The sequence below is a fragment of the Oncorhynchus gorbuscha genome, linkage group LG14 (genome assembly GCF_021184085.1).
Source record: "Oncorhynchus gorbuscha isolate QuinsamMale2020 ecotype Even-year linkage group LG14, OgorEven_v1.0, whole genome shotgun sequence".
Taxonomy (NCBI): Eukaryota; Metazoa; Chordata; class Actinopteri; order Salmoniformes; family Salmonidae; genus Oncorhynchus; species Oncorhynchus gorbuscha.
The window spans coordinates 48679799-48705562 of NC_060186.1; the positions used below are offsets into that span (position 1 = coordinate 48679799).

General features: G+C 45.1%; 1 protein-coding gene across 3 annotated transcripts in view; it reads left to right on the forward strand.

Annotated features, from left to right (window-relative positions):
- Window positions 1-25764, forward strand: part of LOC123995010 (tyrosine-protein kinase Fyn) — a 70645-nt gene that overhangs the window by 24295 nt on the left and 20586 nt on the right. For 2 of the 3 annotated variants that reach the window (XM_046298208.1, XM_046298211.1), the window contains exon 3: window positions 25341-25606. In XM_046298208.1, the coding sequence (XP_046154164.1) occupies window positions 25348-25606 (259 nt within the window). In that variant the 5' untranslated portion in view covers window positions 25341-25347. Of the gene's footprint in view, window positions 1-24352; window positions 24500-25340; window positions 25607-25764 lie in introns of those variants that run through there. The other variant, XM_046298210.1, reaches the window with a different exon arrangement.

Here is a 25764-nt window from a genome sequence, read left to right on the forward strand (position 1 = left end):
ATAGATCGCTGAGTACCAGCCGTTAGGGACCGGCTGTTAGCAAGTTTGGGCGACTACTAATGACCATCAGCGGCATCAGAGCGCAGTTTTGGCGAAGCCTACTCACAGTGACTCAACGGTCACATGGAATTTGACTGCAGTCATGACCCGTGACTGCCCGTGTGGCCGTAATACGGTCATGTAACAGCCTTACTATGACCCCACCATGTCTTGCTGACTCCTACAGCAGAAATGCATGACCCCCCCCTGTACTAAATGACTAACCCTCAATGAGTGTGTGACGTACAAGCAACATGCTCCTCAGAAACCTCTCTTATTGACGAGGACACGTCACACTCTGTGCTGTTAGCTTCTATGTACGAGAGGGAGGGCAGTAGGCTTCAGGCGGCCATATTGCCTCACTGAACACGCGCTCATTACAGTGGGGCTAAGCGTTACTCTGAGTCTGCAGTGGTTTTATTGGCTTTACATGAAGAGGCATTGATTCAGAAATCGGGGTCAAGGTGATCATGGTCGCTGCCTTTTTCCTCATTGTTAAGGTTAGACTTATTGCTCACCCTGTTGAGAGGCGTGATAGGTATATTATGAGAGGAGTTGAGAAAGCCTTAAAACTGGACCAGGCTAACTAATGGCTTCACACATGGATGGGCTTATTATGGACTTGGGTGGACGGAGACAATGGTCTCTTTCACTTGACCGTTCTGCGTCTGACACTCCTGTATGGAACATCCGTCGCAGGGTTTGCAAATTAGCCTAATCTCTACCCAGTCAAGATGGCAGCTGACACAAAGAACCCTTCATTCCCTCTGTATTAGTGGTTGGGGCCCATTTTAGAATGCTTTAGCTGGTGAACTCCAAATTCAACTCAAGATTTGGATTCGATATGAAAAAGTACAAAGAAAAGGGTAGCTCAAAATATCAGACCGAATCTCTGATGTTAATGTTGCTCACTGATGATTCAGCAGCTGATTCCAAGTGTATGGCTAATCTATTGAATGATGTGGACCGGCTGGTCAGTCCCATTTCGACAGGGCCCAGGCGTAGCCGGGTGTAGTGTAGTGCCAGAGTAGGAGGAGAAGCTCTTTGAAGTTCTGTTTGCTTCCTCTTGCTCTGGGCCCATAATGGTCTGCAGCTTACATGAGCACCACTCCACATGTTGGAGGTTTGGTTTGTTGACAACAATGTCCTTTTAATTACAAAGGAGGGGGACTGTTGGGCTCTGGCCATATGGACACTCTAGGGCAGGGCTACCAAACTCATTTTGCCCCGGGGGGCACATTTGGTCTTCATTGAGGTCCAGAAGACCACACTGAAAAATGGTTATTTCTTTGCCATAAAATAATGTAATAGAAAATTGTCCTCTATCCATAGTTTTTAAATGTATTTAAAGCTCCCTGACTGTCTATCTTTTACTTAGCTAATAGTTAGAGAGCTGAAAAGTCAAACTGTATGAATGTAGGTCCATTATCATTTCTACACAATTTTGATTTGGTTTTGAATTTTGTTACCCCTTGTGTGCAGTATGTTTGACACCCCTACTCCAGGGCCAATAGTGCCTGGCTGCTTTATTACCCACTGATGGCACTGTGGATGACTCCTCTTGCACGCAAGACAAAGAAATGTATATGGTTGCGTCCCAGATGGCACCCTATTCCCTATAATAGGGCCTATGTAGTAAACTACTTTTGACCAGGCTCCATGGGACTCTGCAGTATAAAGGGAATAGAGTGCTATTGGGGACACAAACCTACACAGTAAAATAATGGCTATTTAGGTGATTGGCGGCAACAGGCGTCCATATAAATGCGCTGGCAGAGCTTGTGTGGCGCAGTGGATCGGGCTACGTTGCAGTGTTTTAAGCCTGGGCTGTGATTGTAGAGCTGTGAGGTTGTGTTTTAAGCCTGGGCTGTGATAGCAGAGCTGTGAGGTTGTGTTTAAAGCCTGGGCCGTGATAGTAGAGCTGTGAGGTTGTGTTTTAAGCCTGGGCTGTGATAGTAGAGCTGTGAGGTTGTGTTTTAAGCCTGGGCTGTGATAGTAGAGCTGTGAGGTTGTGTTTTAAGCCTGGGCTGTGATAGTAGAGCTGTGAGGTTGTGTTTTAAGCCTGGGCTGTGATAGTAGAGCTGTGAGGTTGTGTTGTAAGCCTGGGCTGTGATAGTAGAGCTGTGAGGTTGTGTTTTAAGCCTGGGCTGTGATAGTAGAGCTGTGAGGTTGTGTTTTAAGCCTGGGCTGTGATAGTAGAGCTGTGAGGTTGTGTTTTAAGCCTGGGCTGTGATAGTAGAGCTGTGAGGTTGTGTTTTAAGCCTGGGCTGTGATAGTAGAGCTGTGAGGTTGTGTTTTAAGCCTGGGCTGTGATAGTAGAGCTGTGAGGTTGTGTTTTAAGCCTGGGCTGTGATAGTAGAGCTGTGAGGTTGTGTTTTAAGCCTGGGCTGTGATAGTAGAGCTGTGAGGTTGTGTTTTAACTCTGTGTGCTGTTCTGGTTTTTATTATTATTTTATTGTATTTATTTCACCTTTATTTAACCAGGTAGGCAAGTTGAGAACAAGTTCTCATTTACAATTGTGACCTGGCCAAGATAAAGCAAAGCAGTTCGACAGATACAACGACACAGAGTTACACATGGAGTAAAACAAACATACAGTCAATAATACAGTATAAACAAGTCTATATACGATGTGAGCAAATGAGGTGAGAAGGGAGGTAAAGGCAAAAAAGGCCATGGTGGCAAAGTAAATACAATATAGCAAGTAAAACACTGGAATGGTAGTTTTGCAATGGAAGAATGTGCAAAGTAGAAATAAAAATAATGGGGTGCAAAGGAGCAAAATAAATAAATTAATTAAATACAGTTGGGAAAGAGGTAGTTGTTTGGGCTAAATTATAGGTGGGCTATGTACAGGTGCAGTAATCTGATTTTTGTAGTTCGTTCCAGTCATTGGCAGCAGAGAACTGGAAGGAGAGGCGGCCAAAGAAAGAATTGGTTTTGGGGGTGACTAGAGCGATATACCTGCTTATTATGGCTCCCACATTTGGCCGATCTGAACAGGGTAGAAGACATTAAATGCCCCCACCTCTCACATGACTGTAAGTCGCTTTGGATAAAAGCGTCTGCTAAATGGCATATATTACATACAGTTGAAGTCGGAAGTTTACATACACTTAGGTTGGAGTCATTAAAGCTTGTTTTTCAACCACTCCACAAATGTCTTGTTAACAAACTATAGTTTTGGCAAGTCAGTTAGGACATCTACTTTGTGCATGACACAAGTCATTTTTCCAACAATTGTTTACAGACAGATTATTTCACTTATAATTCACTGTATCACAATTCCAGTGGGTCAGAAGTTTACATACACTAAGTTGACTCTGCCTTTAAACAGCTTGGAAAATTCCAGAAAAAGACGTCATTGCTTTATTAGCTTCTGACAGGCTAATTGATATCATTTGAGTCAATTGGATGTGTACCTGTTGATGTATTTCAAGGACTACCTTCAAACTCAGTGCCTCTTTGCTTGACATCATGGGAAAATCAAAAGATATCAGCCAAGACCTCAGAAAAAAAATTGTAGACCTCCGCAAGTCTGGTTCATCCTTGGGAGCAATTTCCAAATGCCTGAAGGTACCACGTTCATCTGTACAAACAATAGTACGCAAGTATAAACACCATGGGACCACGCAGCTGTCATTCCGCTCAGGAAGGAGACACGTTCTGTCTCCTAGAGATGAACATACTTTGGTGCAAAAAGTGCAAATCAATCCCATAACAACAGCAAAGGACCTTGTGAAGATGATGGAATAAACTGGTACAAAAGTATCTATATCCACAGTAAAATTAGTCCTATATCGACATAACCTGAAAGGCCGCTCAGCAAGGAAGAAGCTACTGCTCACAAACCGCCATACAAAAGCCAGACTACGGACTGCAAACTGCACATGGTGACAAAGATCGTACTTTTTGGAGAAATGTCCTCTGGTCTGATGAAACAAAAATAGAACTGTTTGACCATAATGACCATCGTTATGTTTGGAGGAAAAAGGGGGAGGCTTGCAAGCCGAAGAACACCATCCCGACCGTGAAGCACGGGGGTGGCAGCATCATGTTGTGGGGGTGCTTTGCTGCAGGAGGGACTGGTGCACTTCACAAAATAGATGGCATCATGAGGCAGGAAAATGACGTGGCTATATTGAAGCAACATCTCAAGACATCAGTCAGGAAGTTCAAGCTTGGTCACAAATGGGTTTTCCAAATGGACAATGACCCTAAGCATACTTCCAAAGTTGTGGCAAAATGGCTTAAGGACAACAAAGTTAAGTTATTGGAGTGGCCCTCACAAAGCCCTGACCTCAATCCTATAGAAAATTTGTTGGCAGAACTGAAAAAGCATGTGTGAGCAAGGAGGTCTACAAACCTGACTCAGTTACACCAGCTCTGTTCAGAGGAATGGGCCAAAATTCACCCAACTTATTGTGGGAAGCTTGTGGAAGGCTACCCTAAATGTTTGACCCAAGTTAAACAATTTAAAGGCAATGCTACCAAATACTAATTGAGTGTATGTAAACTTCTGACCCACTGGGAATGTGATGAAAGAAATAAAAGCTGAAATAAATCATTCTCTTTACAATTATTCTGACATTTCACTTTCTTAAAATAAAGTGGTGATCCTAACTGACCTAAAACAGGGATATTTTACTAGGATTAAATGTCATGAATTGTTAAAAAACTGAATTTAAATGTATTTGGCTAAGGTGTATGTAAACTTCTGACTTCAACTGTACAGTACAACTGTGACTGTAATTTATTAGCCAACATCTTAGTTTTTTTATTTATTTTCTGCTATGAAATGATTCTTATTTTGTTCATTTTCCATGACATGGAATTTCCAAAGGACTGAGTATCAGCACTCGCCAAATGTGTTACTGCAATTAGCTCATTGAGGCGTTCAGACATTATCTGTTGGTTGATCCAAATGGAAACCACCTGCCAAGTGATGGCAAAAGCCTTGAGAAATGTGAGGAGAAAGATCCTTTGAGGCAAATCTGATCAGACCATTCTGAGTAGAATATTTACCTCTAGTGACTAGCGATGGGTTAGATGCAAAAGAGGTGGTGAGGGCAAGCGGAGCATCAGTGATTGTGGTTTGACAGATTATCTTCAAGTACCATCTTTCCAGTGGTGTAAAAAATACTTTAAAGTACTAATTAAGACGTTTTTTGGGGTATCTGTACTTTACTATTTATATTTTTACTTTTGCTCCGCTACATTCGTAAAGGAAATTCTGTACTTTTACTCCATACATTTTCTCTGACATCCAAAAGTACTTGTTACATTTTGAATGCTTAGCAGGACAGGGAAATTGTCCAATTCACACACTTATCAAGAGAAAATCCCTGGTCATCCCTACTGCTTCTGATCTAGTGGTCTCACTAAACACATGCTTTGTTTGTAAATCATGTCTGAGTATTGGAGTGTTCCCCTAGCTATCTGTAAATTTAAAAAACTAGAATATTGTGCCATCTGGTTTGCTTAATATAAGGAATTTGCCTTTTGATACCTTAGTATATTTAAAACCAAATACTTTTGGACTTTTAGTCAAGTTGTATTTTACTCAGTGACTTTCACGTTTACTTGAGTCATTTTCTATTAAGGTATCTTTTACTTTTACTCAAGTATCACAATTGGGTACTTTTTCCACCACTGCATCTTTATTAGGGGGTAAACAGAGAGTTGGTCAAAAGGGAAGATGAATGTGGGAACAAAGGAAGCACTATCAGAGTAACAATGTTCAATATGGACCCAGTTAGCAAGTTGACGTTGCTGGTCCAGTGAGCATGGCTCGCACCAACAGACAATACAACAGGCTTCTCCAGTCGACAGAACATTAATGAAGAGGACCGTTCCTGTTCAGTTCACACCATTGAACTTGTATTTGTCATCAATCAATCACACCTAGGCAGACCTAGAAAGTGGAAAGACTAGCATCCCCTGAAGTTAATTCAAGTTTCAATGTTTAAGCAAGTATAAGCTCCATGTCCATCCACGTTGGTCAGTTACTCAACTCATCAGACCACCTCTGGTCAGGTCTCCAGGTTCATCCTATCATAGACACAGGGGACTACAGAGTGACGGTTACCCTCTGTCTAAGCCTCTGGAGAGAAAAAAAGAGGGGTCTTAAGATTATCCCTAAACAAGGAACCATCGTCCCCGATCTGATCTGAATGTGGACCTGTATCGTGACGCTTGCTGCCAGTACAGGGGGTTTACTGTATGTTCCCAGGGATAACTAATGACTGGCGCAGTGAGCTACCCCTGTAGCAGTCACGCTCGCTCTCTCTTTATTTGTCTCTCTATGTTTCACTCTCTCTGTCTCTCTTTCTCTCTCTCAGTGGAAGGCCAGCAGATGAAAGACGTCCTGAAGCCGCCCAGTATCCCTTGCATACTCATAAATGCACGCGCAAGCATACACTCACACACGCAAGCATACACGCAAGCATACACTCACACACGCAAGCATACACTCACACGCAAGCATACACTCACACGCAAGCATACACTCACACGCAAGCATACACTCACACACGCAAGTATACACTCACACGCAAGCATACACTCACACACACAAGCATACACGCAAGCATACACTCACACACACAAGCATACACGCAAGCATACACTCACACACGCAAGCATACACTCACACGCAAGCATACACTCACACGCAAGCATACACTCACACGCAAGCATACACTCACACGCAAGCATACACTCACACGCAAGCATACACTCACACACACGCAATCATGCACTCACACACAAGCGCAAGCATACACACACACGCGCAAGCATACACACACACACGCAAGCATACACACTCACGCAGGCAGCACGTACTATACAACACACTACTGCACACGGCTCACACACTCATCCCTGTCTCTCATGCCTTGTCCTCATTCACAAGTGCTTTAGTCGGAGGCTCCTGCGTCATTTTCCCTCTCTCGTTGGCACTCCCCAGACCTGAAAGCTCTACTTGCCAGCAGCAAAGGGGCTGAGAGTACTCAGTGTGCCGAAGAATGTCGGTAACCTAGCAACAGGGTCTGAAGTGATAGATCGCTCTGTTGGTGTGTGATGGGCGGCTGTGCATCAGGTATTATTACACTGCTCTGCTGCTGCTGGGATGGAGCTGCTGCATGCTGGTGGTGGGAGAGGTATGACTTACTGCTGCTACAGTCCGTGGGTGACATTTGACATTGTGGTCATTAAGTAGACGCTCTTATCTAGAGGGACAGTTAGTGCATTTCTCTTAGCACCCACTCATTCCAGGGTCTTTCTTTATTTTTGTGAAATAACACATAGGGAATCATGAAGACACCAAAACAGTGTTAAACAAATCAAAATATATTTTATATTTGACACACTCTTGGCATTCTCTCAACCAGCTTCATGACGTAGTCACCTGGAATTTCAATTAACAGGTGTGCCTTGTTAAAAGTTAATTTGTGGAATTTCTTTCCTTCTTAAAGTATTTGAGCCAATTTACTTTTACTCCACTACATTCGTAAAGAAAATAATGTACTTTTTACTCCATACATTTACTCTGACACCCAAATGTACTTGTTACATTTAGAATGCTTAACAGGACAGGAAAATTGTCCAATTCACGCACTGATCAAGAGAAAATCCCTGGTCATCCCTACTGCTTCTGAAATGGTGGACTCACTAAACACATGCTTTGTTTGTAAATCATGTCTGAGTATTGGAGTGTGCCCCTAGCTATCTGTAAAAAAAATTAAAACAAGGATATCGTGCCGTCTGGTTTGCTTAATATAAGGAATTTGTCTTTTGATACCTTAGTATATTTAAAACCAAATACTTTTGGACTTTTACTCAAGTTGTATTTTACTCTGTGACTTTCATTTGTGGAATTTCTTTCCTTCTTAATGCGTTTGAGCCAATCAGTTGTGTTGTGACAAGGTAGTGGTGGTATACAGAAGATAGCCCTATTTGGTAAAAGACCAAAGTCCATATTATGGCAAGAACAGCTCAAATGAGCAAAGAGAAATGACAGTCCATCATTACTTTAAGAATTGAAAGTCCGTCAATGTGGAAAATGTCAAGAACTTTGAAGGTTTATTCAAGTGCAGTGGCAAAAAGCATCAAGCGCTATGATGAAACTGGCTCTTATGAGGACCGCCACAGGAAAGGAAGACCCAGAGTTACCTCTGCTGCAGAGGATAAGTTCATTAGAGTTACCAGCCTCAGAAATTGCAGCCCAAATAAATGCTGCACAGAGTTCAAGTAACAGACACATCTCAACAACTGTTCAGAGGAGACTGCATGAATCAGGCCTTCATGGTCGAATTAATGCCAAGAAACCACTACTAAAGGACACCAATAATAATAAGAGACTTGCTTGGGGAAAGAAACACAAGCAATGGACATTAGACCGGTGGAAATCTGTCCTTTTGGTCTGATGAGTCCAAATTGGAGACTTTTTGTGAGAACGGATAATCTCCATGGTGGAACCACACATGCAAATCATGGAGGAGGAGATGTGTTGGTGTGATGGCGCTTTGCTGGTGCAACTGTCAGTGACTTATTTAGAATTCAAGGCACATGTAACCAGCATGGCTACCACAGCATTCTGCAGTGATACGCCATCCCATCTGGTTTGCGCTTAGTCCCACTATCATTTGTTTTTCAACAGGACAATGACCCAACACACCTCCAGGCTGTGTAAGGGCTATTTGACCAAGGTTGAGAGTGATGGAGTGCTGCATCAGATGACCTGGCCTCCACAATCCCCCGACCTCAACCAAATTGAGATGGTTTGGGATGAGTCGGACCGCAGAGTGAAGGAAAAGCAGCCAACAAGTGCTCAACATTTGTGGGAACTCCTTCAAGCCTGTTGGTAAATCATTCCAGGTGAAGCTGGTTGAGAGAATGCCAAGAGTGTGCAAAGCTGTCATCAAGGCAAAGGGTGGCTAGTTTGAAGAATAATAAAATATCAACTATATTTAGATTTGTTTAACACTCTTTTTGGTTACTACATCATTCCTTTTGTGTTATTTCATAGTTTTGATGTCTTCACTATTATTCTACAATGTAGAAAATAGTAAAAATAAAGAAAACCCCTTGAATGAGTAGGTGTGTCCAAACTTTTGACTGGTAGTGTATATTGTCAATAATCTTGCCCTGGGGACAGAATTGAGCAATGTCTGCTAAATGGGCCAGCTGCAAGTCTAGATTGCATATATTGTAAAAAAAACTAAAAAACAAATGTAAGGTTCAGCTTAGGCATTAGGGTTAGCAGTGTGGTTAAGGTAGGGTTGGGTTTAAAATCCGGTTTTATGACTTTGTGGCTTTGCCAGCTAGTGACCACTCTGCGGCGTTGCCTCAAGGGCAATAATCATGATAATAAATGGCAACCTGCTTCAACTTAAGATAGCTAGTGTGATACAACCACATATCACAGTTGTAAATAAAGAAGTTATCACCAAAGTCAATGCTAGTAAGAAAAGACAAGTGCAAGGGATATTATTTATAGATGTATTTTATTTTATTAGGATGATACATGGTAGAATTAGAATTACTCTCTGCTCTCTCTCTCTGTGCCCTTTCTGAGGTGATGATACCCTGAGTATGAGTCATTCTGGGCGCTTCCCAAATGCCACCCTATTCTACGGGCTCTGGTCAGAAGTAAGGCACTATAGGGAATAGGGTGCCGTTTGGGACGCAACCACTGAGTTACCCTGCTCACGGAGCACAGCCTAGTCCTCCTGGCCTATTCATAGAGCTGGTCTTGGCTTTATCTGTCCTACCTGTCCCTTCTACATATGGAAGCAGAGAGTGCCTGTTTTCACTGTCTGACTGAGGGTCTATGTTCTCTAACCATAGCGTTATGCTAATGCTCTGCTCCTATACCCTCACCTATAGTCTCAACGTTATTCTTCAGCGGCACAGTAAATGGAAACTTTAGCACACGCGACTGTTAACCACATCCTGCTCTCGCAGCCTTGTGAGATTAGCCTTGATGCTGTTTGTGTACATGTGTTAACCGACAAGGTAGCTCGCTAGCTAATGGGGGGGACAGAGTGTTGCACTTAAACACAACAACACGTGCAGTCGATTCCTTCAGCCGGACCACACAAAAGCACAAGACGTTTCCCCACCTTATTTAAAAAAAGAATCATTTGAGGCTAGATGACTTCCCCCAATGCTAAATTCCTTTTCATTTCAGGCCTCTAGAATCATGGCTCCATTTTGTGGTCCTCTGCAGCTCATATAGTAGAGCATGGTACTTGGTTTGATTTCCGGGACCATCCATCCATAAAATGTATGTGCACATAACTGTCGCTTTGGATAAAAGCATCTGCTAAATGGCATATATTATTTTAGTTTAGACTTAAAATGAGGCCTATACTGCTGTACGAAGAGAAAGGAAATCACATCTGTGCAGTATACTAAAACAACAGCTTTCCATCAGCGGTCTCCGACTAGTAACCTCACAGTTTTTGTGTGTTGTCCAGCCCACCATTCATTCAAATAAGATGCGTCAACACTCTACCTGCTTGACCTTGTGCTGAAAACAGAGGGACTTGGGAAATGATGACGTGCCTGCCTCCACATTTGACTCGTCGAGGTAGTGAGTGACACGTGGGGAGAAAATTGGGACACATTGTTATAGTTCTAATGAAAGTCATTAGCAGAAGGGTTAGGCCTATTTTTAGTCGATCGTGACACCCGTGGTAATGTTATTACCATTGGACTGTACTTCACTTCCATCTCTTTAATGTTATTCAATTGTCGGTTATTGCAGGATTTTACTGTTTCTTGTCCTCGTATGTTCATTCGTGTAGATAAAAATGGACTCAAATGTAAATGACTAAAATGTAATGGGTTCGTTTTGAAATGACCGACATGGTGAAAACATGGTGGAAATAGGTATGGTATACTAGGTTCCAGGGGTGTGAATGGTGGTGTAAATCATTGAGGATGCTTACATATGCATTAACTACCGTCTCCCCTGAGGCCATGGGGAGAATCTCAATTGCACACTCGTCACGTCCTCTCTCTCTCCTCGCCTCGTTCTCAAAACTCATTGGATGAGAAAGCCAGAGGTCCCGCCCCTCTGGCCTTCTCCTCCAATAGGTTTTGAGAAGGAGGTGAGAGAGAGAGAGAGAGAGAGAGAGAGAGGGAGGACGAGAGAAGTATGCATGTGATATTCTCCCCATGGTCTTGCTGTTGCCTTCCTCTGTCCTTTTTTTGGCTTCTGGTGTTAATGTTCTACAGACAGATGGCTTTGGGCTGTTACTGGTGGTGTGGTCCTCTTCAGAACAAGATGGCAGCTAGACATGTCTTGACTTGTAGCCACAGCGCCATGTTAGTCTTATGACACCATGAACACGTCATGTAGCCTAGCTAGAGAAAAACAACACACGGTTTTGTAATAGCTTTCAAATTTCTCTGAATGGTTCTGTACTCGACTTAGCATAATGGCTCATGTGCAATGGTGTCATTCTGCCACCACAAAGCCAGTTCTATGTGGTAGCTAATGAATATAAAGATAATCAGAGGACAAACAGAGACATTTTTCTCTCTGGACTGGAGACTTAATGAATATTCCATTCAGTGGGTAGCTGGCTAGGTCCTTGGCAGGGTAACATCTTGGATGGGTGGTATAATGCTGTTGATTTAGAACGGGCCCTCCCTGGGGGAGCCATAGGACAGAGGTCATGGTCAAGTCACGGACACAGCTGCATTGTTAACACAAGGTAAGCTGGCAGCATACTTCTGGAGGGCTCAAATTACAGGGATCTGCCACTTTATTTGATGACATGCTTTCAAAATGACACTTTTTTTTTCATACTCAACCTCTGCTTTTATGCTTGTCACTCGGCCAATCATTTACTTAGCGCTAAGTTTTAAAACATCTCTGTGATACGGAACGCAGAACAGACACATATTAACTTCAGATTTACACAGCTTTGTTATTCAGGTTGATAAACTTACAATAGCTTACCGTGTTATCTTTCTATGAGAAAATAGCAGTGGAATAAGTACAGTAACAGCGGTGCCGGCGCCACGGGGGGCAAAAGGTGGCTCAGCCCCCTCAGTTAAAACCTGTGCCTCTTCACTCTTTAGTTTTATGTTCCTATTTAAAAATAGCTTAAAAAATTCAAGTGATTTAGTGACAGGTTGGCACGAAATCTCTTCTCTCCGCTGCGCTGTATCAGCACCATGGACAGAGTGTGTGTGTGTGTGTGTGTGTGTGTGTGTGTGTGTGTGTGTGTGTGTGTGTGTGTGTGTGTGTGTGTGTGTGTGTGTGTGTGTGTGTGTGTGTGTGTGTGTGTGTGTGTGTGTGTGTGTGTAGGGGGGCTATGGAAAGCCACTGGGCGGTTAGGTATGACTCTCTTTTCGGGTTTCCATAAAAAGCAGGAAAAGCTGCTGCTCATCTGTGGTATGCTACGTAAATCCTCCGTCTGAAATACTTGATTTTGACTTATAAGGATGGGGTCAAGTTTACAGTTGAAGCTGCATCACTCAACTCTGCCTCACGCCCCACCACTATAGAGTTTAGTTAGCTTCTTAGCTAGCTCTAAAATGTGTTAGTGCTAGTAGCCTATTTAGCTCTAAACAGCTAATCTGCTACAATGGATGTCAGAAATGAAACCACTGAAGCCGTCGCCAAGCTCAGCAGCGACGTTACTGCCGTGCTGTAGACAGGTCCGCATGAATAGCCCACCCCTCCTTCAACAAGCGCCGCTAGAATAATGGCTCCACAGCCCCCTCCATCCCAGACCGGTTTCTGACGATCTTGGAACAGAGGAGCCAGCCCAAGTTAGCGTAGAATCCTCCCCTAGCCGCAGGTTTTCTGTCCAAAAACTTTAATTTAATAGCAACTGGTTCATAGGAAGAGAGTGGCTGGAATACTCGGTTGCTGCAGATGTGTCGTTTTTGGTTCCCTCATTGAAAGTTCTGTATTTGGTCCAGTGCTAATGTACCCAAGGTGGGTATTCTATCTGAAAGCATGCTATTGATAGAGCCAAATAAATTCGCTAGGCAAAAATCAAGCAAGGAGCATTTTGAAATGCGCTGCACTGTGGAAAGAAATACAAGTTGTATTTGGCTGCATTCACATAGGGTAATTCATCTATTATGCACTGGTAATTCATCATTACCAACTAGGCCTTTATTTTCTTTCTATTGTCGCTGTCCATTGTGCTGATATAGCACAGCGGAGATGGGTTACAGATTTTGCGCCAACCCTGTCACTTCAAAAGGTCCTTCTGTAGCTCAGTTGGTAGAGCATGGAGCTTGTAACGCCAGGGTAGTGGGTTCGATTCCCGGGACCACCCATACGTAGAATGTATGCACACATGACTGTAAGTCGCTTTGGATAAAAGCGTCCGCTAAATGGCATATATTATTATTATATATTAAAAGTACCCAAAGTACTCAGAGTCTCGGCATTCAAACTTAATTCCAATGCAAGAACTTCCCGAAATTGTGTCCCCTCACCGATTTCAACAGCTCCTTTAGTCACTTTAACCTGGCGCCGCGTCTGAGTAACAGTATCTGTGGATTGTGTTGTAAATGCATGATAACACAATGCTGGTACTTGATTCTTAGCCTGATTAAAAACCAACTAACGGTTTCCACTAACTGCAGTCCAAGGGAGAGAAAGCAGGGAAGCCACATTGCTAATCCCCGCCCTGAGAGCATTAGACTGGGCTCAGGCAGGCTAACAGCGGCTAAAGGCTGAGGCTCGGTGGTGAGAGAGCAGCAGTCCTCCTCCCAGCCAGGCAGCTCCTCTCCCCCTATGGGTAAATGCTAGTCAGGTTTTTACATCTGAGTCATTTAGCATACTCTCTTATTCAGAGCGACTTACACTAGTGAGTGCATACATTTTCCCCGTGGGAATCGAACCCACAACCCAGACGTTGCAAGTGCCATGCTCTACCAACTGAGCTACTCAGCAGCACTCAGAATGCACTGACACTAAGTCACCCTGACACAATGGTGCCAAATCAAGCCCCTCCCACTCACCCAGCCCAGCACAGCCTAACCATGGCTGGCCTGGTCTTTGACTGACAGGCGCAGGCAGGGCAGAGGCTAGTGGCCTTCCTCGGGAATTGGTGGAGGAGGAGGAGGAGGAGGAGGAGGGGTAGGGGTAGGGGTAGGAAGATGGCTCAGTGTTGTGATCCTGGCTTTTCAGAGAGTTGGGGGAGAAGGGTTATCCACAGTTTGACAGCTCACAGTTCATAATCCCACCCGGAGAGGCAGCCTCCCATGCCCAAAAGCAACTTGCTGAAATGAACCATAAACAGTGGGGTGGGGGTTGGGGGTGGGGTGGAACGCATGAACGTCACACAACTTGACTGCCTCAGTTAGTCCCGGTACTTATTATTATTACTTTATGGCTGTGGCAGAGAGAGGCGAGCTACAGATGCAGGCTTCTAGCTACAGGCTGTTCTGCTCTTCTTATCTTCAACCCAGGAAACAATGTTAGACACCGAGGAGCTTATTGTGGGGGGATAGAGTGGTCCCTGCTTGTCCTTTTTAATTACAGGGCTTGGAGCATCCTCCAGCAGACCTCCTGGTGGGCACATGCTGGGGGGGTGGAGCCATGAAACAAGATAATCCCAGATACACAAGGCTAATGCACTGACTCCCATTCCCTTTGAAAGGCACTGATACGGGGCCCTGCAAAACTATTCAGACACCTTTGGATTTCTTCACATATTATTGTATTACAAAGGGGGATTGCAATTGATTTAATTGTCTTTTTTTTGTCAACAAATGTACACAAAATACTCTGTAATGTCAGTGGAATATATATATATATAGATAGATACAGTGCCTTGCGAAAGTATTCGGCCCCCTTGAACTTTGCGACCTTTTGCCACATTTCAGGCTTCAAACATAAAGATATAGAACTGTATTTTTTTTGTGAAGAATCAACAACAAGTGGGACACAATCATGAGGACTCACAGCTGTAATTGCAGCCAAAGGGGTTTCTAACATGTTTGGACTCAGGGAGCTGAATCAACAACAAGTGGGACACAATCATGAAGTGGAACGATATTTATTGGATATTTCAAACTTTTTTAACAATTCAAAAACTGAAAAATTGGGCGTGCAAAATTATTCCGCCCCCTTAAGTTAATACTTTGTAGCGCCACCTTTTGCTGCGATTACAGCTGTAAGTCGCTTGGGGTATGTCTCTATCAGTTTTGCACATCGAGAGACTGAATTTTTTTCCCATTCCTCCTTGCAAAACAGCTCGAGCTCAGTGAGGTTGGATGGAGAGCATTTGTGAACAGCAGTTTTCAGTTCTTTCCACAGATTCTCGATTGGATACAGGTCTGGACTTTGACTTGGCCATTCTAACACCTGGATATGTTTATTTTTGAACCATTCCATTGTAGATTTTGCTTTATGTTTTGGATCATTGTCTTGTTGGAAGACAAATCTCCGTCCCAGTCTCAGGTCTTTTGCAGACTCCATCAGGTTTTCTTCCAGAATGGTCCTGTATTTGGCTCCATCCATCTTCCCATCAATTTTAACCATCTTCCCTGTCCCTGCTGAAGAAAAGCAGGCCCAAACCATGATGCTGCCACCACCATGTTTGACAGTGGGGGTGGTGTGTTCAGGGTGATGCACTGTGTTGCTTTTACGCCAAACATAACGTTTTGCATTGTTGCCAAAAAGTTCAATTTTGGTTTCATCTGACCAGAGCACCTTCTTCCACATGTTTGGTGTGCCTCCCAGGTGGCTTGTGGCAAACTTTAAACAACACTTTTTATGGATATCTTTAAGAAATGGCTTTCGTCTTGCCACTCTTCCATAAAGGCCAGATTTGTGCAATATACGACTGATTGTTGTCCTATGGACAGAGTCTCCCACCTCAGCTGTAGATCTCTGCAGTTCATCCAGAGTGATCATGGGCCTCTTGGCTGCATCTCTGATCAGTCTTCTCCTTGTATGAGCTGAATGTTTAGAGGGACGGCCAGGTCTTGGTAGATTTGCAGTGGTCTGATACTCCTTCCATTTCAATATTATCGCTTGCACAGTGCTCCTTGGGATGTTTAAAGCTTGGGAAATATTTTTGTACCCAAATCCGGCTTTAAACTTCTTCACAACAGTATCTCGGACCTGCCTGGTGTGATCCTTGTTCTTCATGATGCTCTCTGCGCTTTTAACGGACCTCTGAGACTATCACAGTGCAGGTGCATTTATATGGAGACTTGATTACACACGGGTGGATTGTATTTATCATCATTAGTCATTTAGGTCAACATTGAATCATTCAGAGATCCTCAGCGAAACTTCTGGAGAGAGTTTGCTGCACTAAAAGTAAAGGGGCTGAATAATTTTGCATGCCCAATTTTTCTTTAAGAAGCCCTCCTGTTCTCCACTCATTACCTGTATTAACTGCACCCGTTTGAACTCGTTATCTGTATAAAATGTCCACACACTCAATCAAACAGACTACAACCTCTCCTCAATGGCCAAGACCAGAGAGCTGTGTAAGGACATCAGGAATACAATTGTAAACCTGCACAAGACCTCTGGTGGGCTACAGGACAATAGGGAAGCAGCTTGGTGAGAAGGCAATAACTGTTGGCGCAATTCTTAGAAAATGGAAGAAGTTCAAGATGACAGTCAATCACCCTCAGTCTGGGGCTCCATGCAAGATCTCACCTCATGGGGCATCAATGATCATGAGGAAGGTGAGGGATCAGCCCAGAACTACACGGCAGGACCTGGTCAAAGACCTGAAGAGAGCTGGTACCACAGTCTCAAAGAAAACCATTAGTAACACACTACGCCGTCATGGATCCCCCTGCTCAAGCCAGCGCATGTCCAGGCCCGTGTGAAGTTTGCCAATGACCATCTGGATGATCCAGAGGAGGAATGGGAGAAGGTCATATGGTCTGATGAGACAAAAATAGAGCTTTTTGGTCTAAACTCCACTTGCCGTGTTTGGAGGAAGAAGTGTTTGGAGGAAGAAGGATGAGTACAACCCCATAAACACCATCCCAACCGTGAAGCATGGAGGTGGAAACATCATTCTTTGGGGATGCTTTTCTGCAAAGGGGACAGGACGACTGCACCTTATTGAGGGGAGGATGGATGGGTCCATGTATCGCAAGATCTTGGTCAACAACCCCCGTCCCTCAGTAAGAGCATTGAAGATGGGTCGTGGCTGGGTCTTCCAGGATGACAACGTCCCGAAATACACAGCCAGGGCAACTAAGGAGTGGCTCTGTAAGAAGCATCTCAAGGTCCTGGAGTGGCCTATCCAGTCTCCAGACCTGAACCCAATATAAAACAGCCCCGAAACCTGAAACCAAATATTAAGTTCTGCTTTTCTGATGTATCAAATACTTATGTCATGCAATAAAATGCACATGAATTACTTATAAATCATACAATATGATTTTCTGGATTTTTGTTTTAGATTCCGTCTCTCACAGTTGGAGTGTACCTATGATAAAAATGACATGCATTGTAAGTAGGAAAACCTGCAAAATCGGCCGTGTATCAAATACTTGTTCTCCCCACTGTATATTTGACCTTGTGTTGTAGGTTATTGTCCTGCTGAAAGGTGAATTCCCCTGCCGGTGCCTGGTGGAACGCAGACTAAAAAAATGTTTAATGATTTTTGCCTGTGCTTAGCCTATCCCATTTTCTTTTTTGATCCTGGAAAACCCCCCAGTATTTGCAGATGACAAGCATACCCATACCATGATAGAGCAGCCACCATGCTTGAAAAGAAGTTACTCAGTGACGTGTTGTGCTGGATTTACACCCAAACAGGGCTTTGCATTTAAGCCAAACGTTGTATTCATTTGCTGTGTTGTTTTGTTCAGTGTTAGCACGTTGTTCCAGACAAGATGCATGTTTTGGAATATTTCTATTCTGTGTATTTGTGTTCTTCCTTTCACTCATTTAGGTCATTATAGTGGAGTCACTACAGTGTTGTTCATCCATCCTCAGTTCTCTCCCATCACAGCCACTGAACTCTGTAGCTGTTTTAAAATCACCAATGGCCTCATGGTGACATCCCTAAGCAGTTTCTTTCCTGTCCTGCAGCTCAGTTCAGAAGGACGACTGCATCTTTGAGGTGTTGGGGTGGTTTAATACATCATCCACAGCATGAATATTAACTTGACCATGCTTGAAGATATATTTCATGTCTGGTTTGTTACTGTTACCCATCTACCAATCACTGCCCTTTTTTTACGAGGCTTAAAAAAAAACACCCTGGTTTTTGCAGTTTAATTTGTCCTTGATTGTCACGTTCGTTGGAATGAATGTCGGACCAAGGTGCAGCGCAGCGTATGTTGAGTTCCACATAATTTACTAAAGAAGTGAAACTATAGCAAAGACGAAACAATAAACTAACAAATAACGAACTGTGACAACACCACTAACTCAAAACATAAACAATATCCCATAACCCACAGGTGGAAAAAAATGTGACTTAAGTATGATCCCCAATTAGAGACAACGATATTGGAATCATACCAAAACCCCAACATAGAAAAAACAACCTAGAACCCCACATAGAAAATATAAACTAGATTAACCCCCCCCCCAGTCACACCCTGACCTACAGATGTAGTATGTATGGGGTACAGAGGAAGAGGTAGTCATTCAAAAATCATGTTGACTCCTATTATTTCACACACAGTGAGTCCATGTACCTTTTTATGTTTTTTTTTTTTTTTTTTTAAGCCACATTTGACTCATTTAGACTTGCCTAAACTAAAGGAGCTGAATACAAATGCAACGACTATATTTGGATTATGTACTCATATTTTTTTTTAAATGTTGTTGTTTTTCAATTCGTTCTTCCTCTTTGACATGACAGAGTATGTTGTGTGTATTGTTGACAAAAATACCAAATTCATTTGAATCCCACTTTGTATTGTGTTACAATCTGAAGAAATGCAAGGTGTCTGAATACTTTTGCAAGGCACTGTATGTGTGTTCAGGGCAGAGGCTACTGTTGTGCCAGAGTCGTATCTTTGTGGCTTTAAAGGAGAACTACATTCTGGATTGAGTATTGTCCTCAAAGAGACTCTGATCAGTGGATCGGCTAGTCAGTGTGTTGTTGGTCAAGGTAAGAGCACAATACAGCTTCTTATGAGGCCAAATCAGTTTCATATCTCACAGGATTCCTAACGTGAATTGGCGCTTCTGTGTTGTTTTCCTTTCATTCAGAATAAGCCATGGAGGGTACGATTTATTTTTTAAATGATCTATTTCCCTCCCTCTCTTTTGGTGAAGGCTTCTCTGTAGAAAATCAGTGGCAGAGCTCTCCTTTTGTGGGATGCGGGAAAGAAGGGGGGCGAGCCCGGCCAGTAAGCCCGGCCAGTAAGCCCGGCCAGTAAGCCCGGCCAGTAAGCCCGACCGTCAAGCCCGACCAGCGCCAGCCCTCTCTTTGGGCTAGGCGACTCCTGGGGGGTTTCTAGGAGGTTTGGATCCCGCCTCAGGCCTGCTCCTCCAGCGGTGGTATTGTGCCTAATTGTTTCCTCAGAGCCGTGCCAGATGACCTCTGTAACCCGTCCTAAACACGAGCTCTCTCTCCTCACAGAGACACAGCGAGAACAGTCAGTCAGACCCGAAGCTCTCTCTCCTCACAGAGACACAGCGAGAGCAGTCAGTCAGACCCGGAAGCAGTACACCACAGGACTCTCTCCTCACAGAGACGCAGCCAGAGCAGTCAGTCAGACCCGGAAGCAGTACACCACAGGACTCTCTCTCTCTCCGCCAGCTGATGATGAAATCACATAACACCAGGCCTTGTGATAGAGGGAGGGAGAGGAAGAGAAAGAGGAGAAAGAGGAGGGGACCTGATGCACCACACAGTCCGATTTAGAGTCCTAAACATACAGTATAGAGATTTGGAGGGATCAAAAAATTATTACGAGGGTCAGTGTCAGAATGTTGATGCCGCGATTCGGCTTAATCCCATGCACATGCACACATTGCTCACCCCTTGATTGCGTGCGTCGGGTGCTATGTTTGTGTTCCTGTTCATGTTAAGTGGCTGTATGTAGGTTGGGGATTGAATGAGGCATAAGTCTCTGAGCGTTAACCTTGAATGGTGCAGGACCGCTCGTGATGCTGCTGCCTGTGTGCGTGACAGAGGCTGGCTGGCTGGTTGGCAGCACGCTGAGAGCACAGAGGCAAGGCCGTCCCCCGGCGGACTGGGGCTCAGCATGTGACGCCCAGCACTGATCATTATTCTGCTCCTTTTGTCAAGTGTTTGGGGGCTGTGCTCCGCCCCAAGGCACTCCTCCTTCTGCTCCTCCACCCTCTCTCCTTGTCTCACACTTCCAGTTAACCTCTCTCTCTCCCTTTCTCTCTCTCTCTCTCTCTCTCTCTCTCTCTCTCTCTCTCTCTCTCTCTCTCTCTCTCTCTCTCTCTCTCTCTCTCTCTCTCTCTCTCTCTCTCCTTCCCCTGCTCTTGCTCTCTCTCGCTCTCTCTCTGTCTCTCCTCTCGCCCCCCTTGATAATCTTCTGTCTCATTATCTCTGTAGACCTCCCGCTCTCTCTGTCTGGAAGTCTATTTTAACATTCACTCGGTTTCACCTGATGAAGGGTATAACACTGAGGCAGGCTAATGTTCCACACGCGCGGAACTAAAGTGAGAGAACAACACCAAATGTCTTGATCCTTTGTCTGGCTCTGAAGTGGTGAAAGTAAAATATGTTAGGCCACATCAGTGAGCTGGCTTGGCCACACAGTAAGGACTAGGCCATTTAAGATGAGCTCACAAAAACATCCACAGACCCACAGATGGATGTGTACTGTACTGAACAGGTGGCCATATTATTTCCTGCTCCCTCATCTCCTCCCTGCTCTCTGCTCTGAGATGATGGCATCCAGTAAAGGCCTACTGTGTTCTGTACAGATAGAGGGGGTCCCATGAGGGTCCAGACTACCCCAGTGCATAAATCGACCGTGTATCCTCCCCCCCCTTGCTAATGATTCATATACATGAAATATACATGACTCCATCCAGGGCGTTCCCCCCTCAGTTCTCTTGCAGCTGGCCCAACACCGACTCTGAGGCATGCCTACCTTGATTTTGCACAACTGTCCCATGAATAATTGACATGGATCTGAACGAACGTGTGTCCACTGTGGATGGATCTTTTTTTCTGAGCGAGCGTGTGTTCACTGTGGATGGATCTTTTTTCTGAGCGAGCGTGAGTTCACTGTGGAAGGATCTTTTTTCTGAGCGAGCGTGTGTTCACTGGATCTTTTTTCTGAGCGAGCGTGTGTTCACTGTGGACGGATCTTTTTTCTGAGCGAGCGTGTGTTCACTGTGGACGGATCTTTTTTCTGAGCGAGCGTGTGTTCACTGTGGAAGGATCTTTTTTCTGAGCGAGCGTTTTTTCTGAGCGAGCGTGTGTTCACTGTGGATGGATCTTTTTTTCTGAGCGAGCGTGTGCTCACTGTGGACGGTTCTGTGGATTTTTCTGAGCGAGCGTGTGTTCACTGTGGATGAATCTTTTTTCTATCCCTTTCTTCTCTTTAGAGACTGATTGCCGGAGACATGCTCGAACATGTCACCTTCTTGATTTAATCCATTTTTGTCCCTTTTGCTTTTTATTTAATGAACAGGAGCCTTAGATTCTTCAAATCTTTAGATCTTTGGCTTTCAATTAAAGCTCTTAATGAATTTGGTCCATATAGACCCAACTAATTATAGACCCAACTGTTACTCTGCTTCTGGTTCTGTTCTGCTTTATAATGGATTTTGCCTGAAGGACCATTGATCTGATTGGCTGAACCAATCTGAGGAGGAGAAGAAGAGTGAGGGTTTCTATATGAAACACTGTGCAGATGGCTTTCAGTCGCTTTCAGGCTGTTATTCTGCAGCAGAGGAAGGGGAGGAGTAAACAGCAATACAAGTGCCTACGGCTAGCAGGTGTTTTCTGTTGTCTCAACAGGAGGGAATAATTCATCAGTGGAGAGAAGGAGAGGGAGAAAGAAAGATGGAAGGGGGGCGAAGAAAGAGATGAAAGAGGTTGGGTTCAAACAAAGGGAGCAGTGAGGCTGAGCTCAGTCCCTAGCCTGTGTTGAAGGGTCCATAGTGAGCAGTGTCGAGGGGTCCATGGTGAGCAGTGTCGAGGGGTCCATGGTGAGCAGTGTCGAGGGGTCCATGGTGAGCAGTGTCGAGGGGTCCATGGTGAGCAGTGTCGAGGGGTCCATGGTGAGCAGTGTCGAGGGGTCCATGGTGAGCAGTGTTGAGGGGTCCATGGTGAGCAGTGTTTAGGGGTCCATGGTGAGCAGTGTTTAGGGGTCCATGGTGAGCAGTGTCGAGGGGTCCATGGTGAGCAGTGTCGAGGGGTCCATGGTGAGCAGTGTCGAGGGTCCATGGTGAGTGTCGAGGGTCCATGGTGAGCAGTGTCAGTGTCGAGGGGTCCATGGTGAGCAGTGTCGAGGGGTCCATGGTGAGCAGTGTCGAGGGGTCCATGGTGGACAGTGTCGAGGGGTCCATGGTGAGCAGTGTCGAGGGGTCCATGGTGGACAGTGACGAGGGGTCCATGGTGGACAGTGTCAAGGGGTCCATGGTGAGCAGTGTCGAGGGGTTCGTGGTGAGCAGTGTCGAGGGGTCCGTGGTGAGCAGTTTCGAGGGGTCCGTGGTGAGCAGTGTCGAGGGGTCCATGGTGAGCAGTGTCGAGGGGTCCATGGTGAGCAGTGTCGAGGGGTCCATGGTGAGCAGTTTCGAGGGGTCCATGGTGAGCAGTTTCGAGGGGTCCATGGTGAGCAGTGTCGAGGGGTCCATGGTGAGCAGTGTCGAGGGGTCCATGGTGGACAGTGTCGAGGGGTCCATGGTGAGCAGTGTCGAGGGGTCCATGGTGGACAGTGTCGAGGGGTCCATGGTGAGCAGTTTCGAGGGGTCCATGGTGGACAGTGTTTGTAGCACTGGGCTGAGGCTCTGTTAGTTCATGGCTGACGGTCTCCTGCTATGAGGACTGTCCTACAGCTGCCTACTGCAGGATAGAATAACAATACTGGGAGTGGTCCTGCAGTACTCTGGGATATGGTTGAAGCTGACGACACACTGCATCTCCCATCATTTACACAGCAGCAACCTATTCCAACGGGCTCCTTTGGAATCACCTATAATACTGTGCCGCTATCAGAGGCAGCTTTGACTGTATCTAGTCAACAGCATACCGCTTCCACAGATTACTCTGACATTTACCACAACACAAGCCAAGCCTTCTGACTGGCTAACAGAGATCAATGAAAATGTCAATGTCCAACAGCCAATCCGATCTCTCTCTCTGCTGCTGGGCGGCTATGTTGTGAGGTAGATTATTGAGAAACTTTGAGCCTTTTCAGTGATGCTACAAGTTGTTAGGTGTAGCTAGGCGACTAGAACTGCTGTGGAATCCACCACTGACCATAGCAGTTATCTGATTCCTCTTCCCACTCAGGGCTTGTCGACTTGGATTACAGAGTTGGACCGCTGAGTCATTGTGGCATTTACTGCATTCGCACGTCCATTTTGCGGAGCCAGGTTGGTTTGTCAGGTCACGGTCACAGAGCAAATACGATGCTCTGATATGTTATGTAGTTTATGAGATTGGATGATGTCACCGAGATACCTTTTCATCTGATCTCTGTATCTGTGTGGATTCAGCCTTAATCTACAAATATAATCCAATATGTAGTTTATACTTTAATAGATTGGGAACCCTGACGTTGTTTATTTCTCTGTCTCTGTCTGTCTGTCTCTCTCGCTGTCCTCTCTTTTCTCTCTCTCTCTCTCTCTCTCCTTTGGACAAGCGGGCGGTAGGTAGTCAGTCAGTGACGATGACGGAAGAAGGGTCTGGGCCACGGCCATGCTCTATGGGTGACCATTGTCCTGCTGCTGTGCTGATTGATGGAGAGGAGGAGGGCTTCCTATAGTTTGGGCCTTATTTTTCCCCTTTGACCAAAGGGAAGCAAACTGAGCCAGAGTCTCTTCTCCTTGCATGTGTCTTCAATGACTGCAGACTGCACGCCCTGCTCCTCTCAGAAGAGATGGAAGAGCCAGGAGACTCTGGGCCAGGAGGCATGGGATGAGGGGGGGAGAGAGAGAAGGAGGGAGATGGAGGGATAAAGAGACAGAAAGAGAAACAGGGCTCTGATTTAAATCCTGAATATTTTTAAATGACACGTTTGAGGGCAGTCGGTGGCTTTAGCTGAAGGCTAGATCAGCAGTCTGTCTCCATAGGAACACTGTAATTTACAGTCTATTTGTCTTCACTGATCTACTACACAGACAAAGTGTTATGTTCGTGTTTGTTTTGCACACTGGTAATGAGATGACATTCCTTCTCGCAGGGTGAATAAAACTGCCCAGTGGTAATCTTCCCCAGCACCACGGTAGTAGAGCTTGGCTCTCGGCCGTTCATTAACTTTACGCTTTTGTTTTGACAGTGCAAATACCATCTCAGCTAACGCATAAATATTCTACTGAAGGTATATATTTTTTTGTTTGTATGTAGGTGTGTTTATATATATATTTAATGACCTAGATAATACCATAGAAGTACGCTACTCTTGGCTGAACAATGGGTGGTAGGAACACGGAGATGTCTGGAAAAATGTCCCGTCTCTTTAACTGACAGAAGTAACATCCACACTGCAGTTGCTCTCCTCTCTCCATCCCCACCTCTGGAGTCCATTTGACCGTACGGACAGTCGACACTGGCAGCGATGTGATCATAGAAATAATCAATGAGCTAATACCCCTGAGACCCTTCCTCCATGGGTCCCCTGCTTCCCGACTAGCTCTCCTTCCCCAAGTCCAGTGTGTATCACAGTGTGGTTTTTCTCCTGGCCATGAAAGAGACTGTGTGTGTGTGTGTGTGTGTGTGTGTGTGTGTGTGTGTGTGTGTGTGTGTGTGTGTGTGTGTGTGTGTGTGTGTGTGTGTGTGTGTGTGTGTGTGTGTGTGTGTGTGTGTGTGTGTGTGTGTGTGTGTGTGTGTGTGTGTGTGTGTGTGTGTGTGTGTGTGTGAGTCATCCGGAGCTCTGCAGTGTGTGTCGTCTGTATGTGTGTGTCAGGCTATAAACCTCCCAGTATTCTGCTCTGTGTGTGTGCTTGCGTGCGTATCAGGCTATAAATTCCCCAGTGGTCCTTGAGAGAAAGCATCCCAAGGAAAGGTGATCTGAGGAGATGGGAGAGCAAACCAAGAACAATGTCAAAGTTCACCTCTATTGCATGTATTACTACTCATCATTTTCAGACTGGTTGAACAATTGATTTCCTGTCAAGTTGATAATCCCTCTTCTCTCTCTGTGTTTCTCCTTGTCTTTATAGAATATAGATGATGGGCTGTGTGCAATGCAAGGATAAAGAAGCAACCAAACTCACGGACGACCGAGACACCAGCATCTCCCAGAGTGCCGCGGGCTACCGCTATGGAGCCGACCCCACGCCACAGCACCAGCACTACCCTAGCTTCGGGGTCACCGCCATCCCAAACTTCAACAACTTCCAGGCACCCGTTGGCCAGGGGATAACTGTTTTTGGAGGGGTACACACCTCCTCCCACACAGGGACACTCCGCTCCCGTGGCGGAACAGGTAGGGGTTTTGATATGTTCCCCTTTACGGATTTCCCCCGACTCTCTTCACCTCACAGCCCCGTCCCGGCGCCTCGCCCCTGTGTTGGAACGTCCGGCCGGCGCCTGCAAGGCCTTTTGTGTGTGCTTTCATTGTTTACATAGGGAATATTTCCAGTC